Consider the following 18,855-nt stretch of genomic DNA (forward strand, 5'->3'; position numbering starts at 1 on the left):
TAACAGAGCACCAGAGAAGACCACGCTATTTGCTAATGGTATTTATTGCTTTTCATTGAGAACTTTTTGAATTTAAAAAAAAAAAAGTGGATTAAAGTTTAGTTTGTGCTGAGAATGCAAGAGGTGAGGCCCTATGCTGCCTCTGCCACTAGCGATGGCTGAGCACTGTTTACCAGCTGCCCCAGAGGTGCCCCGGGTGGCAGTACTGCCTCCTTATGCACTGCCATGACATACTTGTCATCAGTCAAGTCACTGGAATGGTACAGAGGTTTTTCTGTTTGTTTTGGGTGCTTTTTTGCTTTCCTGCTATAAATAATGAAAATTTCAGTTCATTTCTGAAAAATAAATTGGTCAATAAATTCATTTTGTTCTGCTTCTACTTTACACAAAGCTTCATATTCAACCCGATACCTGAAAAACAAAATTGTTAGAAGCCCTGAAAAGAAGGAAATAAAAAGATAATTGAGAGTATAGAGCTTTAAATAGTTGCAAGAAATGGTTAGCTATGAAGTCAGGGCAAGAGTGAAATACGCAAAGCCCTACTTAGAGCCACCCAGGAGAAACCTCCATCCCTAGGGAAGGCACAGGAGATGGCCTCAGCCCTTGTTACAGGAACCACTGCTCAGACTGTGGGAAGTCATCTGGAATTAACTAAGTCCCCACTTTCTTATCAAATGTAATTTTTAAAAATCTCCAGGATACCCAGTGAGGTGCTCTACCTGGGAAATGATGCATAAAGACAAGATGATGGAGAATGAGAACCTGCAGTTGAGTACTGGCTTAGCATGGCTGCTTACCTTTCTAGCTGCATTTTCTTCTCTGCTATTAGGGCTTGCAGCTGCTGCTGTTGGGCTTCTCTCTGTTTTGCTATGGATTTCAGCAAGTTCCGAGCACCAATGGCCTAAGAAACATCATTGCCAAAGAAGGCATGGTTTAAACTCACCTAAGTTCTTCAAAAGGGAAAAGCCACTTGGGAGGGGAAAAGAGAGAAGAGCCCCATGGTTTTAATGGCTAGTCAAGACTACTAACCCACTGGTCCCAAAGTGCTTGGTGAAAAATGGCAAGAAAAAGTGGTCTGGCCTGCAAGTGTATGCAGTGGCCCATTGGAGGCACCACTTAAACCCCTTTAACCGAGCCATCTGTACCCTGCACTCTCTCACATCTTTGTTTGAAAAAACACCCACCAGTTCTACCATGAAGATCAAAAGGAATAACAAGTGTGTACTGGCCGGACTGGAAAGGACTCAGTGGTTAAAAGCACTGGTTGCTCGTGGAGAGGAGCCAGGTTCAGTGCTGCAGGCACCCATATGGCAGCTCACAAGTATCGATAACTTCAGTTCCATGGAATCCAACACCCTCTCTGACCTCCAAGGGTATGGACACCAGGCACACACAGTGCACATACATGCAAGTAAGCAAAATAGTCATGCACATAAGTCTGAAAATTTGGGAACTGGAGAGATGGCTCAGTCATTAAAAGCACTAGCTGTGTTTGCAGATGGTCTAGGTTCAGTTACCAGCACTCATAAAGCAACTCACAACCAAACATTTCTAATTCTAGTTTCAGAGGATCTGATACTTTCTGGTCTCTAGACGTGCACATATGTGTGCACAGACATCCATGCAGACAAACATTCGTTCACATGAAATAAGTTTTAAAAAAAAAATACTGGGGGCTAGAGAAATAGGTCAGCGGTTATAAGAGCACTGACTGCTCTTCCAGAGGACACAGGTTTGATTCCCAGCACCCCACATGGCAGCTCACAACAGTTCCAGGGGATCCGACACCCTCACACATACAAACATGGCGACAAATCGCCAATGTGCATAAAAGAAAAAAGAAAATAGTTGCATAAGCTCACCACGTTAACTAGGTCAGCATCTATTGATTATTAAATGCCTGTGTTAAATAAATGAGCCTACTACCATCCCTATAATCAAGACAAGGACACAGGGTTCCTGGCCAAGGCCAACTGCTGATCTTACCTTCATCTTCTCGTTCTCTGCTTCTTTTGCGAGCTGATCCACAAGTTCAATTAGACCACCAACTATTTTCTGAAACTGGCCAATTTCTTTGAGGGAAAGCACAAAACATTCTCATTAGCATTTTTTTGAAGTAGGGAGGGAAAGCCAACTGCCCTTTCTAATCTGTGTTACAGCAGCCTGTAACACAGGCTGAGCCTTCCACCATTTGGTCTACCATAGAGAAGAGGGACCAATACCAGAGCTAGACTTTGAGCATAAGCCCCAGAAAGGATTCTAAGGACACAAGTGCAGCCTTTGGACTGGCCAAGGGCTCACCTCTGAGTTTCAGGAGAAGGTGGTGTGCGGATCCCCACCTCTAACCACAGCAGTAAAAAGCGCACATCATTTAGTGCCCCATCTCCTAGTCACTCTCTTCAATGCTCTTGGTATGTTGGAACCCTGTTTTATTTTATGAAAATAGGCCAGAGAAGTGGGCCACAGCATACAACAACCACTAAACTGGGAACAGACACCAAGCAACCTGCCACAAAATCATGGCCCATAAATCTCTTGCTTCAACTGAGTATGTGACACAGGTCTGGAACCCTAGCACTAGGGTGGATGAGTTAGGAGAATCATAAGTTTGAGGCCAACATACACAGTGAGACCCTCAAAAAAAAAATTCCCTTGCTCCAGCTTAATCTGGCTTTTTCCATTGGTACTGGGCTGGCTTAGCAGCCAGGAAAGAAAGCCTCCTGGGGATCTGCAGCCCAAAGGTCACCACTGTGCTGAGCTGCTCCTAGAGACTTCAGTTACCACCTCTAACTCCAAATAACACAGATCCTGCCACCAAGACAATTCTACCAAGAAATCAAATCAAAACATATAATTTATTTCCCACCTCCAAGTCATAATTCTCTATCAAGAATTTTAAGGTTATTCATCTAAAAACCACCCACCCCCTCCCGCCAGGTCCATTTAGTGTTGTGGGGACTAAATGTGGGGCTCCATGGATGGCAACACAAGAGGGCAAGTAGAGAAGGTTGGGTACACATGGGAATCCAGAGACTAGACTCAATCCAGGTAGCAAGCACTCCTTTCTGGCAGACATAAGGGCGCTAGTCAAGGTGGGGTAGTGAATTTGCTCAAAGCAGAAAGGCATTGTGTCTCCCAGTGATACTCACTGTCCACAAAATCCTTACACTCTTCCTTGAGTTCTATGGTCTGCTGGGTAACCTCTGGGTCCAACACCCGAAGCTTGTTCAGCTCATCAAAGTGCAGCCCTGCTTCCCCCAAGATATCCTTGGCCATAGCTGCAAAGAAATCAGCCCCAACCTGAATTTCAGCCCAGACACCCAAGGAAATTCAGGCTCGACTTCAGCCCACTCCAGTCCCCAGATACCAATAGCAAGTCCGCCTCACATTCCCCATTTCCTCTGCCTCCCCCGCCCAGCCTCACCTGTTTCCCTTCCAGGCTCCCTAGAGAAGTTCTGCTTTGAAGGGGTGACAGTGGCAGTCAGGAGGTATGTCATAGGAGCAAGGGTCAGGAAAGAATAAAGTCCAGTTGCTTGTCACAGGCATCGTTCATTCAACATACATTTCTTGAGTGCCTACTACATGCCAGCACTGCTAGATGCTGGGGGTGCAGATGAACGCAACACGGTGTCTGCCCTGGAGCAGCACAGTTTAGCTGGAGGAAAACAGCCATGGAACCTGAAAAACTATATTGCATTAAGTGATTTTACAGAACTACCACTAAGCCAACAGGAAAAAAATAAAAACAGCAGCTTTCTTGAGTGCATGAGGCCTAAGCTGTGAGCCATAAGCACAGTTAGAAATCCCCACATATGCACCCCAAAAGGCTTCTCAAATGCATGCACTGAAATGACAAAAGAAAAAAGAAAAAAAATCTGGGTGAATTTGAAAAAGTTAAAGCGCTAAAAGCCAGCTATAGTCATAGATGACTCTGACCCCAGAGTTGTGCCAGAGGAGCCCAACACAAATTTAGGACCAACCTGGGCTACATACCAAGTCCCAAGCTATCCTGTGCTACATGAAGCCCCATCTCAAAAACAAATTGTCTACTTGTGTTATTGTATTTGGACAAACAGTTGAGCACTTAAGAGCTACCAGGAATTAACTGGACCAGGTGCTACAGAAAAGTTCGTGTAATATGAGGGTGCACACACCTATTTGAATTCCGTTTGCATGCATTTCTTCAAAAAACTAGAACCCCTGCTCCAAGGACCGAGTGAACACAATGTCTCTAGACAGACACGGCAGGCAAATAACCACGAACTGTGATAAGACTATGAGGAACAGTGCTCGGCGCTTTGTGAAGCCTCTCCAAGAGCGCAGTACTCAGAGGGCAGAGGGCGCTCAACAAAAGCCTTCAGAAAAAAAAAAACAATATGAAACTTAACTAGACACATCCCAAAAAATCTTCTAAGAGAAGGTGGGAGAGAGGCATTCTGGGCAGAGGGGAAAGCACATGGGAAGATCCTGAAGCTAGAATTTGGCACAAAGACTGTGGTATCAACAAGAGGGAGCAACGAGGCTAAACTGGCTAGAGCTCGATGATTAAATGCTGAGAAGCTCCAGCAATGAACTTGGCTTTTTATAACGGTAACGGCTAGTAGTGGATTCCAGCAGTACTCGTCGGTCAGATTTGCAAAGATCACTGCCTTGGCCTGGGAGGGAACAAGAACAGCAGCTCCCAGATTCTTCATGAGAGCCTAGCATCTAAGCAGGCTGTCTGCAGGCAAGTGGCACTCTGTTAATGTGTGCGGAATGAATGGATGTGGAAACGGCAGGCTTAAAAGAAGACTTGAAGCTGAAGGCGCGTTCAGAGCTGAGATGGTTTCTGAGTCTACAGAATTTAGTAACAGACCTCTTAACGCAGCAGGTTGGAGATGAGGGAAAAGAGCCGAGCGTGATGGCCATGAATGTGGGTGGGACGGAGTGTGTGGCTGGAAAGGACAGATGAATGAGATGGGTAAGAAAGAGAGTTGTAGGGAAATGGTGCGCAGCGGACTAACAGATCCCCGCCTCACCCCCAGCTTCCATCAAACACGTGCCAGGGACCTGGGGTTGAGGCTCCCAAGCATGAGGGCGGTGACGGGCTCTACGGCGCCCTGGCTCTCGCGGCTCCTCCGCAGGCACTACGGACAGCTGCGGCTGTGGGGTGCGGAGAAGGCGCGGGCACAGTCAGGAACGACTGGCAAAGGACGTGGCGGTCTTTACTAAGCTATCCTCCTGCACTGTCCGAGCCTCGGTTTCCCGCGGAGATGGCAGGGAGCCACGCTCTAGGGCTGAGCTGGGTGTAAACCCTCTCTCTCTAAACCACCACTATCGGCCTGGGCCTGCCAATCCTCAGTGGGGGGGTCACCTCGCCCTCAAGTCCCAAGTCTACCGGGTCCCCCGACCTCAAATCACGACATACCTGCCGACCCGTCGCGACGGCACGCTACGGCCCAGACGGCTGTCGGTGGAAAGTTCTCTCGGGTAACCGCAACCGGCCGCTGCCACGGATACAGGACCTAGTAGCCACACGTCACCCCCTGACACCAGAACCACTCGCATCCGCCCACCCCGCAGTGCCTGCTGGGAAATAGAGGCACTCCGAGAGGAGCGGTAACTGCCCACGAGACCCAGAAGCCTTTGCGCCTGAGGCCGGCGGAAGTAGATTTGCTCTCATACCCGGAAGCGGAAAAAAAGCCAAACCTCAGCGGGATTCCCGACTCCACCGCTTGCTCGCGCGCTGTGCATGCCGGGCCTTGTAGTATGTTTCCCGAGCTGTAGGGCTGGGTTGTAGGTCCGGAGTCGGCGAGCGCAGGATGTGAGCTCACAGCCGAGATTGCAGGCAGCCACAGGCCAGAGGCGGCACCGAGTCCGCTCGCCACTCGGCTGAGAGAAGGGGCGTCCTCGCGGACGGTGAGTACCAGACGTGCGGGTACAGCGGGAAAGAACAGGCTCTGCCGGGTCCTGGGCAAAAGGCACGGGACGGCGCGCGGGATGGAGTTCAGGTCCTCTCTTGGGACCACGAAATCTCAGTTTCTCAGAAGAGGAGGGGTGTGGCGGGAGAGCACCGTGCACTGCCAGGAGAGAGGTGGGCTATCTCGTCATTTCCACAGGGGACCCTTTGGGTGAAGCCTAAGCGTCGCTCCCACGATTTCTGACCTTTCTAGCCAAAATTAGCCTTCCCACCCTCTTTCTGTCCATCGTGTCCTTCCTTTAGGACCCCAAGTCTGCACTACCGCGATCGTTTGCCCTTTGTTCTGTTTTGCTTCCTTTGAGGTTCCCGTAGAGACACGTGTAGGGCCCTAGCCCCAGAATTACCCCGGGATCCACAGGCGAAGTCCCGAGGGAAGAGCACTGAGGCTATCGGTGGAAACTTCATCCTCGCAGAAATTTCTTTCTAGGGCGTCACCTGCCACTGTACTCTTGGAACTCATTGGTCTGGTGGAATTTGATCTGACGTCACCCAGGACTCAAAGTGGCTGCTTTGTGGGAAAGGAATAGATTAGCTCCGGATTTGATTTCTTCTGTTGGCAAGCCTAGTAGTCGTTGAGTTTCTTTGATTTGGTAGAACGTGTATATATATGCTTCCTTTGATTCCGGGGAAATAGGGATTGAACACAAACTATGTGAGGAACTTGCTAAAACTTGTTAAAGGGTTCTTTTTGCTTTGAGGTAGGGCAATTGCTTATCATTCTAGCATGCTGGTGTCCCTTACTGGCAGTCTTCTGGTTCTCATTTCATTCATATTCTATTAGTGAAGCAGATAAGCTACCAAAAGGATGTGCTACTTCACACAGCACCACCCTCTTTTCCCTGACACCCCCACCCCCAATTTCAGGGACATACCTGGATCTTTTCCCAAACAGTTTTAGTCTAACAAGCTGATGTATGTTGAATACTTAACAGTGTGCCGTTCTCGTTTGAGGAACAACATCTTGGGTTTCACCTGGAAGGCATGAGGGGTAACAGGAATCCACTGAGTGTTCTGGGATTTAAAGAGGTCGATTCCACTGTGGGGTTTTTTGTTTCTGCCTCCAGCCTTGCTTCTGTGATCCCTACCTTCATCATCTCTTGCCTGGACCACTACTTCCTCTGATCTCCCCACTTCCTCTCATGCACCTTTGCAGTCCTGCACAGCATCAGGTTGTTCTTGAAAACTATAAATAAAATCAGATCATATCACTCCCCTGCTTAAAGCCTTCCAGTCGGTTCCCAAAGTATATTTTAATTCACAAAAACCCAGCTCTTTGTGGTCATGTAGCACTTGCTTTCCCCGGCTTTCCATCAGACTGCCTTCCCCCTTCTTCCTTAGCTGAACCTTAGCCACGATGTCACTACTGTTCCTAAAACTTGTTCCTTTTCAGCAGTTTGTGTGTGTGGTAGCTTTGCCTGTGTGTTATGACTGGTGCCCACAAAGTCCAGAAGAGGGCATCGGACCCTCTAGAGCTGGAGTTAGAGACTACTGTGAGCCACTGTATGAGTGCTGTGAATTGAACATAGGTATTCCGGGAGGCCACCAGTGCTCTTAACTGCTGATCAATCTCTCCACCCTCATAAAACTTGTTTCATTTTTAAAAAATTTAAATGTACATGTGTGTGCCTGAGTATATGCATGTGCTTTTAGCCGGCAGCAAAGGCCAGAAGAGGGTGTCAGGTCCCCTGGAACAGGAGTTACAGATTACTGTAAGCCTATTGATGTGAGTGCTGGGAACTGTACCTGGGTCTTCTGCAAGGGCAGTACACATCCTTGCCGCTGAGCCATCCCTTCAGCCTCTGAACCTCGTGTCACATAGGAGCTTTGCACTTGCTGTCTAGAATATACTTTCAGACCTTAGCTGAAATGCCATCCTCCCTTGGTCTCAAGCCTGATGATTCTCATGCCATTCTTGTAGTCTCAGTTACATCAGTCATCTGCTTCTTTGTTCCCTTGTTTATAGTCTGTCTTCTGGTTTGTGTTTTGTTTTTGAGACATGGTTTCTCTACATAGCCTTGGCAGCCCTGGAACTCACTGCATACCCCAGGCTAGCCTGGAACTTCTAAGTACTAGGATTAAAGGCATGCACTGTTATGCCTAACTTGTCTTCTACTATAGTGTGAGTTCCATGAGGGCAGGATTCTTCTATATTTGTTCTTTTCTATTTCCAGTGCCTGACACAGTAAGAGCATAGTAAATGATAACTTTATTACTATTTTTAAAGTCTGGTTGGGCTGGGGATGTAGTGTTCCTTGAACTACCTGAAGCAAGGACATTGTCTTTATATGGTTCCTACTGCTTAAGTAACAGGTACCAAATAGTTTCATTGTGAAGTGAATTAGATAAAATATATACCCCATGCCTAGAATATTCTCTGCCACATACTAAGCATGCAGTGAATTTAGCTATGATCATTTTTTCTTTGGTGAATGAATATTATTGATATTATTTTTTAATTTATTTTTAAATTTTATGTGTATGGATGTTTTGCCTGCATGTTATCAGTATACCAAATGTGCAGTGCCCATAGAGACCATAATATGGCATCCAATCCCCTGGAACCAGTGTATGAGACAGTTGTGAGCTGCTATGTGGGCCTGGAAATTGTACCCAGGTTCTCTGGAAGAGAAAAGCAGCTAGTGCTCGTAACAGCTGAACCATCTCATTAGTGTGTGATTTTTTTTTAATTATTGCTATATCTTTTTGATTTTTTGCTTTCTTGTTTTTTTTTTTTTGTTTGTTTGTTTTTGTTTTTTTTTTTTTTTTTGGAGCCAGGGTTTCTCTATGTAACAGTACTGGCTGTCCTAGAACTTACTCTGAAGACCAGGCTGGCTTTGAACTCAGAGATCCGCCTGGCTCTGCCTCTCAAGTGCTGGGATTAAAGGCCTGCGCCACCACCACTGCCCAGCTTTCTTTTTGTTTTTTAAAGATGGAGATCCTACTATTTGGCTCAGGTCAGCTTCCGTCTCACTCTGTATTCAAGGCAGGGCTTGGACTTGAAATCCCGAGTGCTTGCTGGCATTACAGGTGTATACCTCTGTACCTCACAGTACATAATAATATTTGGGGGTTTTGTTTGTTTTTGAGGCAGTCTCTTGTAACTCAGACTGGTCCCAAACTCTCTAGGCAGCTGAGAAACTCCTGGTCTTTCTGCCTCCATTGACCTATATCTGCATTACAGGCAAGGGCTATCATATTTAGTTTATATGCTGCTGGGAGAGCTAATACATGCTAGAAAAGCGTACTACATTAAGCTACAACTTACTCTTTATTTTTTCCCTCGAGACTGGGTCTCTGTAGTTCAGACTGCCTCAGCCTTCCAAGTACTGGATTGTAGGTGTGAGCCACCACCCTTGGCCTGGTTAGTGATAAGTTTGGATCAGCCAGTGGTGTTGGCACACACATTTAATCCCAGCACTAGGGAGGCAGAGGCAGGTGGATCTCTGTGAGTTTGAGGTCAGCCTAGTTTACATATCGAGTTCTAGACCAATCAGGGGTATATAATAGAGAGACCCTGCTTCAAAAATCTGTCATTATAATACAATTATCTCAAATACCAAATCTGAGGATGCTCAAGTCCCTTACATTAAGAGTTGTTGTTATATTTACATATAATCTATGCACATTCTCCTGAATTTCTTCTGTCATCTCTGGATTATTTAAAATACCTAATACTATGTAAATACATGAAATATGATATACGTAGTTGTATCTATATGCATACAACTAGTTGTTAACACTGGGAATGATAACCACAGTAAATCTGTACCTGTCCTGTTCTGTAAAGATGTAATTTTGTTTGTTAGAGGGTTTTGTTGTTGTTTTTTGTTGTTTGTTTTGATATAAGGTCTCTCTGTGTACTCCTGGCTGTCCTGGAGCTCCCTCCATAGACCTGACTGGTCTGGAACTCACAGAGTCTCCTGTCTCTGCTGAGCTTTTTTTTTTTCTTTTTTTCTTTTTTCTTTTTTTCTGAGACAAGGTTTCTCTGTAGCTTTGGTGCCTTGGTGTCTACCCTGGAACTAGCTCTTGTAGACCAGGCTGGTCTCGAACTCACAGAGAGCCGCCTGCCTCTGCCTCCTGAGTGCTGGGATTAAAGGTGTGCACCACCATATCCATGTAGGACTCAACTTTTTTTTTTTTTTTTAAATTCAGAGTCTAGAGGTTTAGAATTTAGAATATAGGTCACAACAACAAAAACAGAAAGAAAGTCTGAACAGAATGGAAGATGAACCAACTTTTCCTTTAATCTCTGATCTCTGAACTGTTAGTTTTTCTTTCCATATTCCTTAATCATTTTTAGGGTCATCATCATATCTGTTCTCCTCATTCTTGGTGGAAAGGAAAAGAAGAGAGATAGGGCTCTCAGGAAAAAACAACAAAGTAGTCATCCTGTGTTCTGCCTTGAAAAATAGTGACAATTACAGGAACTTGGGGCAAGTCTAATGCCAAGAAAGGGGAAGGTCAGGAAACCCCATGGGAACTCAGGTAGCCCCTGCCAAGCTCCCTGGCTGGCTGCCTCCAAAGCTGACCCTCTCCAACCTCTTAGAACCACACTCACGTTATTCCCAGATCCAGGCTTCCTTTGGCTGGTGCTAACCTGAGTCCTGGAGCGGCTACTCCTGAAACAGGAAATGCATCCTGTCCCTCTGACTCTGGGGAAACTCCTAGACTGGCTAGATTCCCAGTTGGTTAGTCTGGAATCCTGGGAATATTGGTAAAACATTTTCTGGAGTCAGTATAGTGGATCCCAGGGTGACCTGTTAATCTGGCAACCCAAAGCAGAGCTGAGCCCGGAGGAGTTTATGCTCCCAGACCTGTGAGAGAGCACTGAGAGCAGCACGGGGTCATTGCTGCTGTTGCCCAGGGTCCTAGTTTGCTTTCTGTTGCTGTGATAAAATGCTGTGACCGAAAGCAACTCGGGGAGGAAAGAGTTTATGTTTTGCTTACAGATCCCAGGTCCCAGTTCTTCACTGAGGGAAGCTGGCGAAGGAACGGGTGACAGGAACCTGAGCTAGGAACTGAAGCAGAGCCCACAGAGGAATGCTGTTAACTGGCTTGCCCAGCCTGCTTTCTTATACCACCCAGAACCGCCTGGCCAGGGCTGGCACTGCCCACCCCATCAATTGCTAATCAAGAAAATGCCCCTGCAGGCTTACCTTCCAGCCATGTGCTAGAGGCATTTTCTCAATTAAGGTTCTCTTCCCAAATGACTTTAGCTTGTGTCGACTTGACAACGCTAACCAGCACACCCAGGAGCTTAACCTCTGCTTGGGAGTGTATGGGCTTATCTAGGAAGTCAACTGTGTCAGAGTTCCTCCTGCTGTCCCTTGTGAGCTCTACCCTGCTGACTCCCGTGTCCTCTCTGCCTCTTACTTACAGCACTGAGAGTATGAGGTCCTGGCCTCTGTGGGCCACTCATTCGTGACCACTTCCACCACGGCAGAACCTTCCAAGCCTACCTCCTGCCGTGTGGTGATCTACCTGCAGCGGGAGATGTCAGGGGACACCTGCCTGTGCCCAGCCTCAGGGGCCAAGCCCAAGATAAGTGGCTTCAAGGGAGGCGGGCTGGGCAACAAGTACGTGCAGCTTAACGTGGGTGGCTCCCTGTACTGCACCACAGTGCGGGCCCTCACCCGGCATGACACCATGCTCAAGGCCATGTTCAGTGGGCGCATGGAGGTGTTGACCGACAAAGAAGGTGAGACATGGTATCCGGGCGTGCTGGGCAAGGGAGGGAAGGAAGGGGGCATCCTGAGATGACATCAGGGCAGGGCTTAAGCTCCATATATCTAGAATTTGTATCCTTTCCTCTTCACTTCTTACAGGTCTTAATAGAGTTTCAGAATTCCTTGAAATTGTACATAGAATGCTGTATGTTCATATATCATCCAGAGGAAAAAGTCCATACTTAAAATTTAATATTCAGGCTAGGTGTGGTGGCACACATTTGTAACCCTAGCACTTGGAGATGGGGACAGGAAGATCAGAAATTTGAAGCCAGCCTCTACTACATAGCAAGTTTGAGGCCAACCTAGGCTACATGAAACTTTGTCTGAAGGAAAAAAAAAAAAAGTTGCCCCCCCAATAGAATCCAGAAATGCTGGCACATGCTTGTAATCCTAACACTCGGGAGGTTGAGATAAGTCAATCTCAAATCTTAGGCTAACCCAGACAGGTTAGCAAGACTCTCTTTCAAAAGCTGACATATGGGCCAGGCATGGTCGAACACACCTTTAATCCCAACACTCGGGAGGCAGAGGCAAGTGGATGTCTGTGAGTTCGAGGCCAGCCTGGTCTACAAAGTGAGTTCCAGGACAGCTAAGGCTAAAAACAAAAAGCTGATATATGTATCTGTACCCAAATAAGTAAGATTGTCATAAACACAGTAGAGCCTGGGCAGTGGGCAAAGGCTGAGACTGGTGGAGTCTGTATTACCAGGGTGACCTGAGTACCCCCAAGCCTAGACATTCAGTCCTCCACTCTAAGGGGCGCATGAGTTCCAGGACTCAGGATAGGAAAGAGCAACACAGACCTGAGGCCTGGAGTCTGCGTGCATCCCTGGCCTGGGCTCTGGGCTCTGCACTCTAATGGAGCTTCTTTCCTGGCTGCCTGCTGCCTCTCTCAGGCGGTCTTTCCTGCATCAGACACAGCTGGAGGCTAACAGTAATCCTTTTGGATCCCTCTAAATTCCTAGGCTGGATCCTCATAGACAGATGTGGAAAGCATTTTGGCACCATCTTGAATTACCTCCGAGATGACACCATTACCCTCCCACAAAACCGGCAAGAAATCCAGGAATTGATGGCTGAAGCAAAATATTACCTCATTCAAGGGCTAGTCAATATGTGCCAGACTGCCCTTCAGGTACAGGAAGAGTTGGTTGGCTTAGCAAGTCGGGAATCGTCTCTCTGGGGACATTAGGTTTGGCTCCTGGAAAGCTATGTTGGAAATGAGGTTGATGAGTCTAAACTCAGAACAATGGGGTGCTGCCCAGGCCCAGCACCCAGCACAAATAGGCTGTGCCTTTAGTTCATTCACTTAGATAGCTAAGCTTGACACTTTTTGGCAATGGGGATCTGCTTACTGGCTAGCAGTTACCTATTACCAAAAAACATCATGATCTGCCTGGTACCTCCTTACCAGGCAGGGGGTGGCAATGGCTGAAGGCCTGGGGAGGTACTTGGTTAGCATAAGATTCTAAAGGCAGCTTTCTGCTCTGTGTCACCAGGACAAGAAAGACTCCTACCAGCCTGTGTGCAACATCCCCATCATCACCTCCCTGAGAGAGGAGGACAGGCTCATCGAGTCCTCCACAAAGGTACTGGGCACTCTGCGGGCCTGGGCCTGGGGACACCAGGCTCCCGGCCCAGCCCTTACTCTGTCTTCCCTCACAGCCTGTGGTGAAGCTGCTGTACAACAGGAGCAATAACAAGTACTCATACACCAGGTATGGCAGGCATCTCCGCTAGGGCCTGGGGAGGGTAGCAGAAGCAGCTAAAAGGCTGAGCAGCCAGAGCCGGTTCTGGGCAATAGGCCCAAGGGACTTCACAGATTCCTGACACACACAACCTGGGGCTGGGTTGAATCCACCTTTCCTAAGGGCAATCAACAGGCATAGAATGGAACTCGAGACAGAGACATTTGGGATTTGTTACATGGCCTGGTTGGGATGTAGATGATAGAACATGAAACATGCCTGTAATGTGTCGTAACATGAGCATGCCAGGGATTTCCATCCCCGCTGTCTCAGTGGGTGAAGAGGGGTGCTAGGAAGTCATGAGATGAGTCCTCCTGAAGCCTGTGCTCCTGACCATGTCCATATAACAGGCCATGGTTAGGTAGACCCAGGCCCAGCTCTAGAGTCTCCTGGTCCCCTGTGGACACTGCATCACCCCACAGTAAAAGAACCCTGTCTACCAAGTAGCAGGGAGGGACCCTTTCTTCCAGGCTTCAGGAGGGTCATCACTTCTTTCCCTCAGAGCTCTCTGCTGTACGGAGAGCCAGTCCCACCCCTCTCTTTCCCTCACAGGCCCAAGTCCTACAGGTTCCTCTCTGCCTCCCTGTTCCTCTGCCATGTCTTCATTTTAGCATGCTAGGGGAGGGGGGAGGGGAGAACTCAGAATGTTCCAAAAGCCCTCCCTCGTGCTGGAACCTCATTTCAGGCTTGCTGGCCCTTGTGGTTTTCCAGCAATTCTGATGATCACCTACTGAAAAACATTGAACTGTTCGACAAGCTGTCTCTGCGCTTCAATGGTCGCGTGCTCTTCATCAAGGACGTGATTGGTGATGAAATTTGCTGCTGGTCTTTCTATGGCCAGGGTCGCAAGCTGGCAGAGGTTTGCTGTACCTCCATCGTGTATGCCACAGAGAAGAAGCAGACCAAGGTATGGGCTTTCCTCTGCTAGGAGACAGATCCCTCAGACTCCAGGGTGGAGAACTGCTCTTGCCCCAATGCACCCTTCCCACAGTACTTTCCCAAACATGGTATGGTGCTGCCAGGTACGACAGAGCTTTCCAGAACAAAGCGGAGGGTCAGAAACTGTTACCAGCTCTGAGAAAGAAGCCCACTGACCAGCAAGGAACTTTCTAGTGTCATGGAAGGACCAGGTCTTTGAAGCTTTCACAACTCAAGCTGTCCTCTAGCCCTACCACTTCTCAGTTGTCTGACTGTGCAGCTGTTTCAACCACATCGGTCTGTTTTTTCTGCTTAGAGATGCGGGGATGAGTCTGCGTGTAGCCAGTACTGGCAAGGGTACAGCTCAGAAGCAGCAGCATGGTGTGACTTTCCACCGCAGCCCTGCTCTAGCAGCCAGGCCAGCAGGGAGTTCCCGGTCAGCTGGCTCCTGAGCCCAGTGGATGGCATCACAGTGCCAGATGAACACAAGGCACCTTATGTTTCCTTTTTCTTTTTGAAACAGGGTTAGTGAAGCTCAGACTAGAGCTTGCTACATAACCTAAGTTAGCCACAAACACATGGCATTCCTCCTGCCTCAGCCCCCCTGTAACTAGGGTTACAGGTATTGTCCACTATAATCAGCTGTATGAATTACTTGGTAGGGAGGATTTACATAGACTCAGCTCCTCCTCCCTTTCTGCAGAGGCCAGCAGGTGTCCTCCCTGGAGTATAGTCTTGGAAACAGTAGGGTTTTACTGGGTGGAATACCAAGCAGTTTGTCTGGGAAGTGAAGGGAAAAGGACTCAAGCATCCAGACCCAAGCACCTTAGTCCCAGACTGCCTCATCGCCTGAGGCTGTGGCCTGATGAGGGCTGTCCGAGGGCCTGTGTGAGGTGGGAGTCTGGCAGTGTATGAGGAAGTGTATGAGTATATGAGGGCGACATGACGTGTGGAGTCAGTCAGGTTTCAGGGCCTGAGTCACAGCAGAGGTGGCAGTGCCTGTCTTCTACCTAGGTGCTTTCTTCCTTCTTCCATGTACCTCTCTAACCCTCACACCCTAGCTATTAGACAGGCCCAGATGGAGAGGAATGTACAGCAGCTCAGTGTGACAAGTTTGTGATCCTAGGGATGGGCTTTCTGGGCCAGAAAAGCAACAGAACTGCTTATCAGAGCTCCTTCGTTCCTACATTTATTTGTGTGGGTGGGTGACAGACAGGACAGCCCGACTTCCAAGGCTTCATGGAACAGCAAGACTCCATCTTGTCCCCTTCTCCCCAGGTGGAATTCCCAGAGGCCCGAATCTATGAGGAGACACTCAACGTCCTACTCTATGAGACCCCTCGAGTCCCTGACAATTCCTTGCTGGAGGCCACAAGCCGGAGCCGCAGCCAGGCTTCCCCCAGTGAAGATGAGGATACCTTTGAACTGCGGGACCGTGTCCGCCGCATTCACGTCAAGCGCTATAGTACTTACGATGACCGGCAACTTGGCCACCAGTCTACTCACCGAGACTAATGAGACCCTTAGAAAGTCAGAGCACAAAGCCATGTCTGCTGTCCTGTGGAACACACCCCATTGGCCACCTATACTGCTCCTGCTAGCTGGGAGCCTGTTCTAGCATGTAGCGGTGCCAGGCCCTGCTTGGTAGGTCAGGGAGCCGGTAGGTCAGGGAGCCTGGCAGAGGAAAGGCCACGTTGTCTTGCCTGGTCCTCCTCCCCCATCACTTCTAGATGCCACCCCACTTCCTGTCTGACAGGGAGCTACTTCTGCTCCAGGGTGAGGGCACTGACTTCCATCTCCTGCTGAGAACATTCCCCAGGCCCTTGGCTGAGTGCCCCTTTCCTCTGCTGAAGAGCTCCTTCAGTTCCTCAACTGAGGTCCATGGGAACATCTCTGTTCTACAGGAAAGGAGGCTTCTGGTACTGCAGGATTCAAGTTTGAACAGAAAGGGCAGTCTTCTTTTTTCCTAAGATTTTAAGCATAGGTATCACCTGATTTTTTTGTTTGTTTTTAAATCTAGATGTTAACATGGTGGCCTTGCCTATAATGCCAGCTATGGAGAGGCTGAAGCAGCATAACAAGTTATAGGCTAGCCTAGATAACTTAGCAAGACCCTGCCTCAATATAAAGTTTTAAAGAGAGGGCTAGTGGCATAGCTTAGTGGTAGAATACTTACCTAGTATGAGTGAGGCCCTGGGTTCAATCCCCAGTACTGCCACACATACACAGAGCACCTAGGAAATGACTAGTTTCTAGTCTGGTGAGGGAGAACCTAGGACTAGCATTTATTACCCTTGCAGGATGCTAGGACCTCACCGAGGCAGACACATACACACTACACTCTTTTAAGGCCCTAGGACCTATCCTTTATTTGTTTTTTTGAGACAGGGTTTCTCTGTACCTTTGGAGCCTGTCCTGGAACTAACTCTTGTAGACCAGGCTGGCCTCGAACCCACAGAGATCTGCCTGCCTCTGCCTCCCAAGTGCTGGGATTAAAGGCGTGCACCACCACCACCTGGCTTCTAGGACCCATCTTTAAAGCACTTTGTATATCGTCATTCAGGAGTATAATCTGCCTTGACCCAGAGCTTTTTCTGACACTCAATCCCCTCTTGCAGACTCTGAGGGAAGAGACAAAGAAGCAGTTAATAGCCAAGTGTGATGGCAGATGCTATAATGCCAGCACTCAAAGGCTGAGGCAGGAGGATCATAAGTTCGAGAGCAGTCTGTGCAATGTAGTTAAAGTTCCAGGCTAGCCTGGGCTACAAAGAGAGACTCTGTCTCAGGAATAAAGTAAACTGACTAGCTCTGGCTTTGTCAACCTGACTGGCCAGCCCAAAGAATACCAGGAGGGAAAAAATGCCCAAGTTGAGACTGTGGTTTTAATAGCACCCTATGGGAAAAGATACCTCACCCCCTGTGGGGTCACATCACTGACTCAGACCTAACACGATTATTTGGTTTGGGTCTCATACTTGCATATGCTGAGTTCTAAGACATGCTGTCCCCACAGACCATAAAGCCAAAAGCTATCATGTAGGCCAGAAATATAAGCTACAGCAGAAGGCTATGGAGCCATCAGCTAAAGACCACAAACTCTTGGAGCCCCATGCTGCCAGCAGTGCCCACAGATTTGGCCCAGGTTTGGCCATGCCCAGCTCCTAATGTCATATCTCAGTTTATGTTCTGGCTCTGGGTGGTGGTTCTGTTTAGTTTTGAGTCTCCAAGTACATAGTAACCAGGATGACTTAAGCCTTTTGAAAGGCCTTTATTTCTTTTGGGTCACCTGACCGTGGAGGTAGCAAGGTCTAGACTGGATGTGAACTATTCCTCTGGGCTTTGGTTTTCCTCCCCTTCTTTGCTGGTCTTGGCCCTCTTAACTGGATTCTTTCCAGAGAAATGTTGTCACTGGAGGGAGCTGTTTGTAAGCCTGACAAAGTGTGGCCCTCAACAGTGCTCACAAGAAACATAGATTGTCAACTCCATCCCTTGACCATTCTTATAATTGCCAAATGGCTGCACATAGCTCACCTCTCAGAGCCTATGGGCAGATGCCAAGCCCAGGGTTGGGCTCTCACAAGGCCCTGACCTGACATGATAGAGCAGGGGAAGTGTGACTTGGTAATCAGGTCTTTGATGTGTCTTGACTGTAGAAAGAGCTTTAAGATGTTCGGGTCAGGCGCCTGGTGACCAGGAACTACTGGTTCTTCAGATTGCACTGGAAGGAAGATGACAATCCATTTTTTTTGGCCAAATTTAGGCTTTGAGGCTTTCCCACAGACTTTGGAATGTTGTAGCATGAGGCCACTGATCTATTTTCTCAGCTGTCCCCAAGAAGCCTTTTAATGTTCAGATTCCCGGCTCCCTGGTGCATGTTTCCAGTTTGTTCCTTGACCTCTACATCCCCTTTAGCCTCTACGTGGTGCTCTGACATCCATATCCTCAGGTGTTCAGTGGTGTCTAGTCCTTGGGCCTAAAGAAGAACGGTAACAAGAGTCCAGGGATGGGCATTCATCTTTTACTGAAAATATCTTATTTAAAGAAAACACGAACACCAAAGTGATTGAGCTTCTTTGCTTGGACTTTGTGGATTTCCCACTCCTAGTCCTACAGTAGCTCTTGGCAGGATGAGTTTTTCCAATCACAAGCAGCCCAGGGGGAGTAAATACAAAGTATGGATGAAGGTCAAACTGGGAGCTGTTAACAAACACCAAACAGCTACTGGCTTTGCTGAACTGGGGTGGGTGTGACTGGTCTGTCTGAAGAGCAGCACAGGTTCTGACAGGAGAGAATGTCTTTTACTGCATACCTGCAATCTTTGATTGCTTACCCTAAGTGACAGAGGGAAACACTAACTTCTAATAAAATTGTGTTACACTGCAATGGTGCTGAGTCATATTTCCAGTGAGTAGAGCCTGGCCAGCTCACAGCTATGGGCTCAGTTCTTGTAACTGTTCCCTCCATGACCTTGTATTCTAGGGAGGTCACAAAACTCATTCCT

At 48.0% G+C, this 18,855-nt stretch overlaps 2 protein-coding genes across 8 annotated transcripts; one reads left to right on the top strand and one right to left on the bottom strand.

Moving 5' to 3' along the window:
• Positions 1 to 26: 26 nt before the first annotated feature.
• Ift20 (intraflagellar transport 20) lies at positions 27 to 6,432 on the bottom strand. Of its 7 annotated transcripts, XM_087910241.1 has the most exons (7): positions 5,408 to 5,571; positions 4,155 to 4,355; positions 3,425 to 3,686; positions 3,150 to 3,278; positions 1,987 to 2,072; positions 798 to 901; positions 27 to 411 (listed from the first exon to the last, which is right to left on the bottom strand). In XM_087910241.1, the coding sequence occupies exons 3-7, from the start codon at positions 3,495 to 3,497 to the stop codon at positions 330 to 332; spliced, it is 474 nt and encodes a 157-aa protein (XP_087766367.1). In that variant the 5' UTR covers positions 3,498 to 3,686; positions 4,155 to 4,355; positions 5,408 to 5,571; the 3' UTR covers positions 27 to 329. The 7 variants fall into 7 exon arrangements, 5 of the variants coding, with proteins under 5 accessions (XP_087766367.1, XP_087766368.1, XP_087766366.1 ...); XM_087910242.1 differs by lacking the exon at positions 4,155 to 4,355 and having other exon boundaries at positions 3,425 to 3,655; XM_087910240.1 differs by lacking the exon at positions 4,155 to 4,355 and having other exon boundaries at positions 3,425 to 3,678.
• Tnfaip1 (TNF alpha induced protein 1) lies at positions 5,760 to 18,737 on the top strand. Its single transcript, XM_085695447.2, has 7 exons — positions 5,760 to 5,898; positions 11,339 to 11,657; positions 12,654 to 12,823; positions 13,188 to 13,277; positions 13,354 to 13,406; positions 14,148 to 14,343; positions 15,633 to 18,737. The coding sequence occupies exons 2-7, from the start codon at positions 11,453 to 11,455 to the stop codon at positions 15,867 to 15,869; spliced, it is 951 nt and encodes a 316-aa protein (XP_085551573.1). The 5' UTR covers positions 5,760 to 5,898; positions 11,339 to 11,452; the 3' UTR covers positions 15,870 to 18,737.
• The last annotated feature ends 118 nt before the right edge of the window (positions 18,738 to 18,855 follow it).

Source organism: Myodes glareolus, chromosome 9, assembly GCF_982192425.1.
Source record: "Myodes glareolus chromosome 9, mMyoGla1.1, whole genome shotgun sequence".
NCBI lineage: Eukaryota > Metazoa > Chordata > Mammalia > Rodentia > Cricetidae > Myodes > Myodes glareolus.

Excerpts from the sequence above, each read along its gene's own strand:
- Ift20 (XM_087910242.1), bottom strand. The coding sequence starts at position 3,497 with ATGACATACCTCCTGACTGCCACTGTCACCCCTTCAAAGCAGAACTTC. Across the intron at positions 3,279-3,424 it reads GGAGCCTGGAAGGGAAACAG|CTATGGCCAAGGATATCTTG; the intron begins GTGAGGCTGGGC and ends ATTTCTTTGCAG. Across the intron at positions 902-1,986 it reads CAGAGAACGAGAAGATGAAG|GCCATTGGTGCTCGGAACTT; the intron begins GTAAGATCAGCA and ends GATGTTTCTTAG.
- Tnfaip1 (XM_085695447.2), top strand. The coding sequence starts at position 11,453 with ATGTCAGGGGACACCTGCCTGTGCCCAGCCTCAGGGGCCAAGCCCAAG. Across the intron at positions 13,407-14,147 it reads AACAAGTACTCATACACCAG|CAATTCTGATGATCACCTAC; the intron begins GTATGGCAGGCA and ends GTGGTTTTCCAG. Across the intron at positions 14,344-15,632 it reads CAGAGAAGAAGCAGACCAAG|GTGGAATTCCCAGAGGCCCG; the intron begins GTATGGGCTTTC and ends CCTTCTCCCCAG.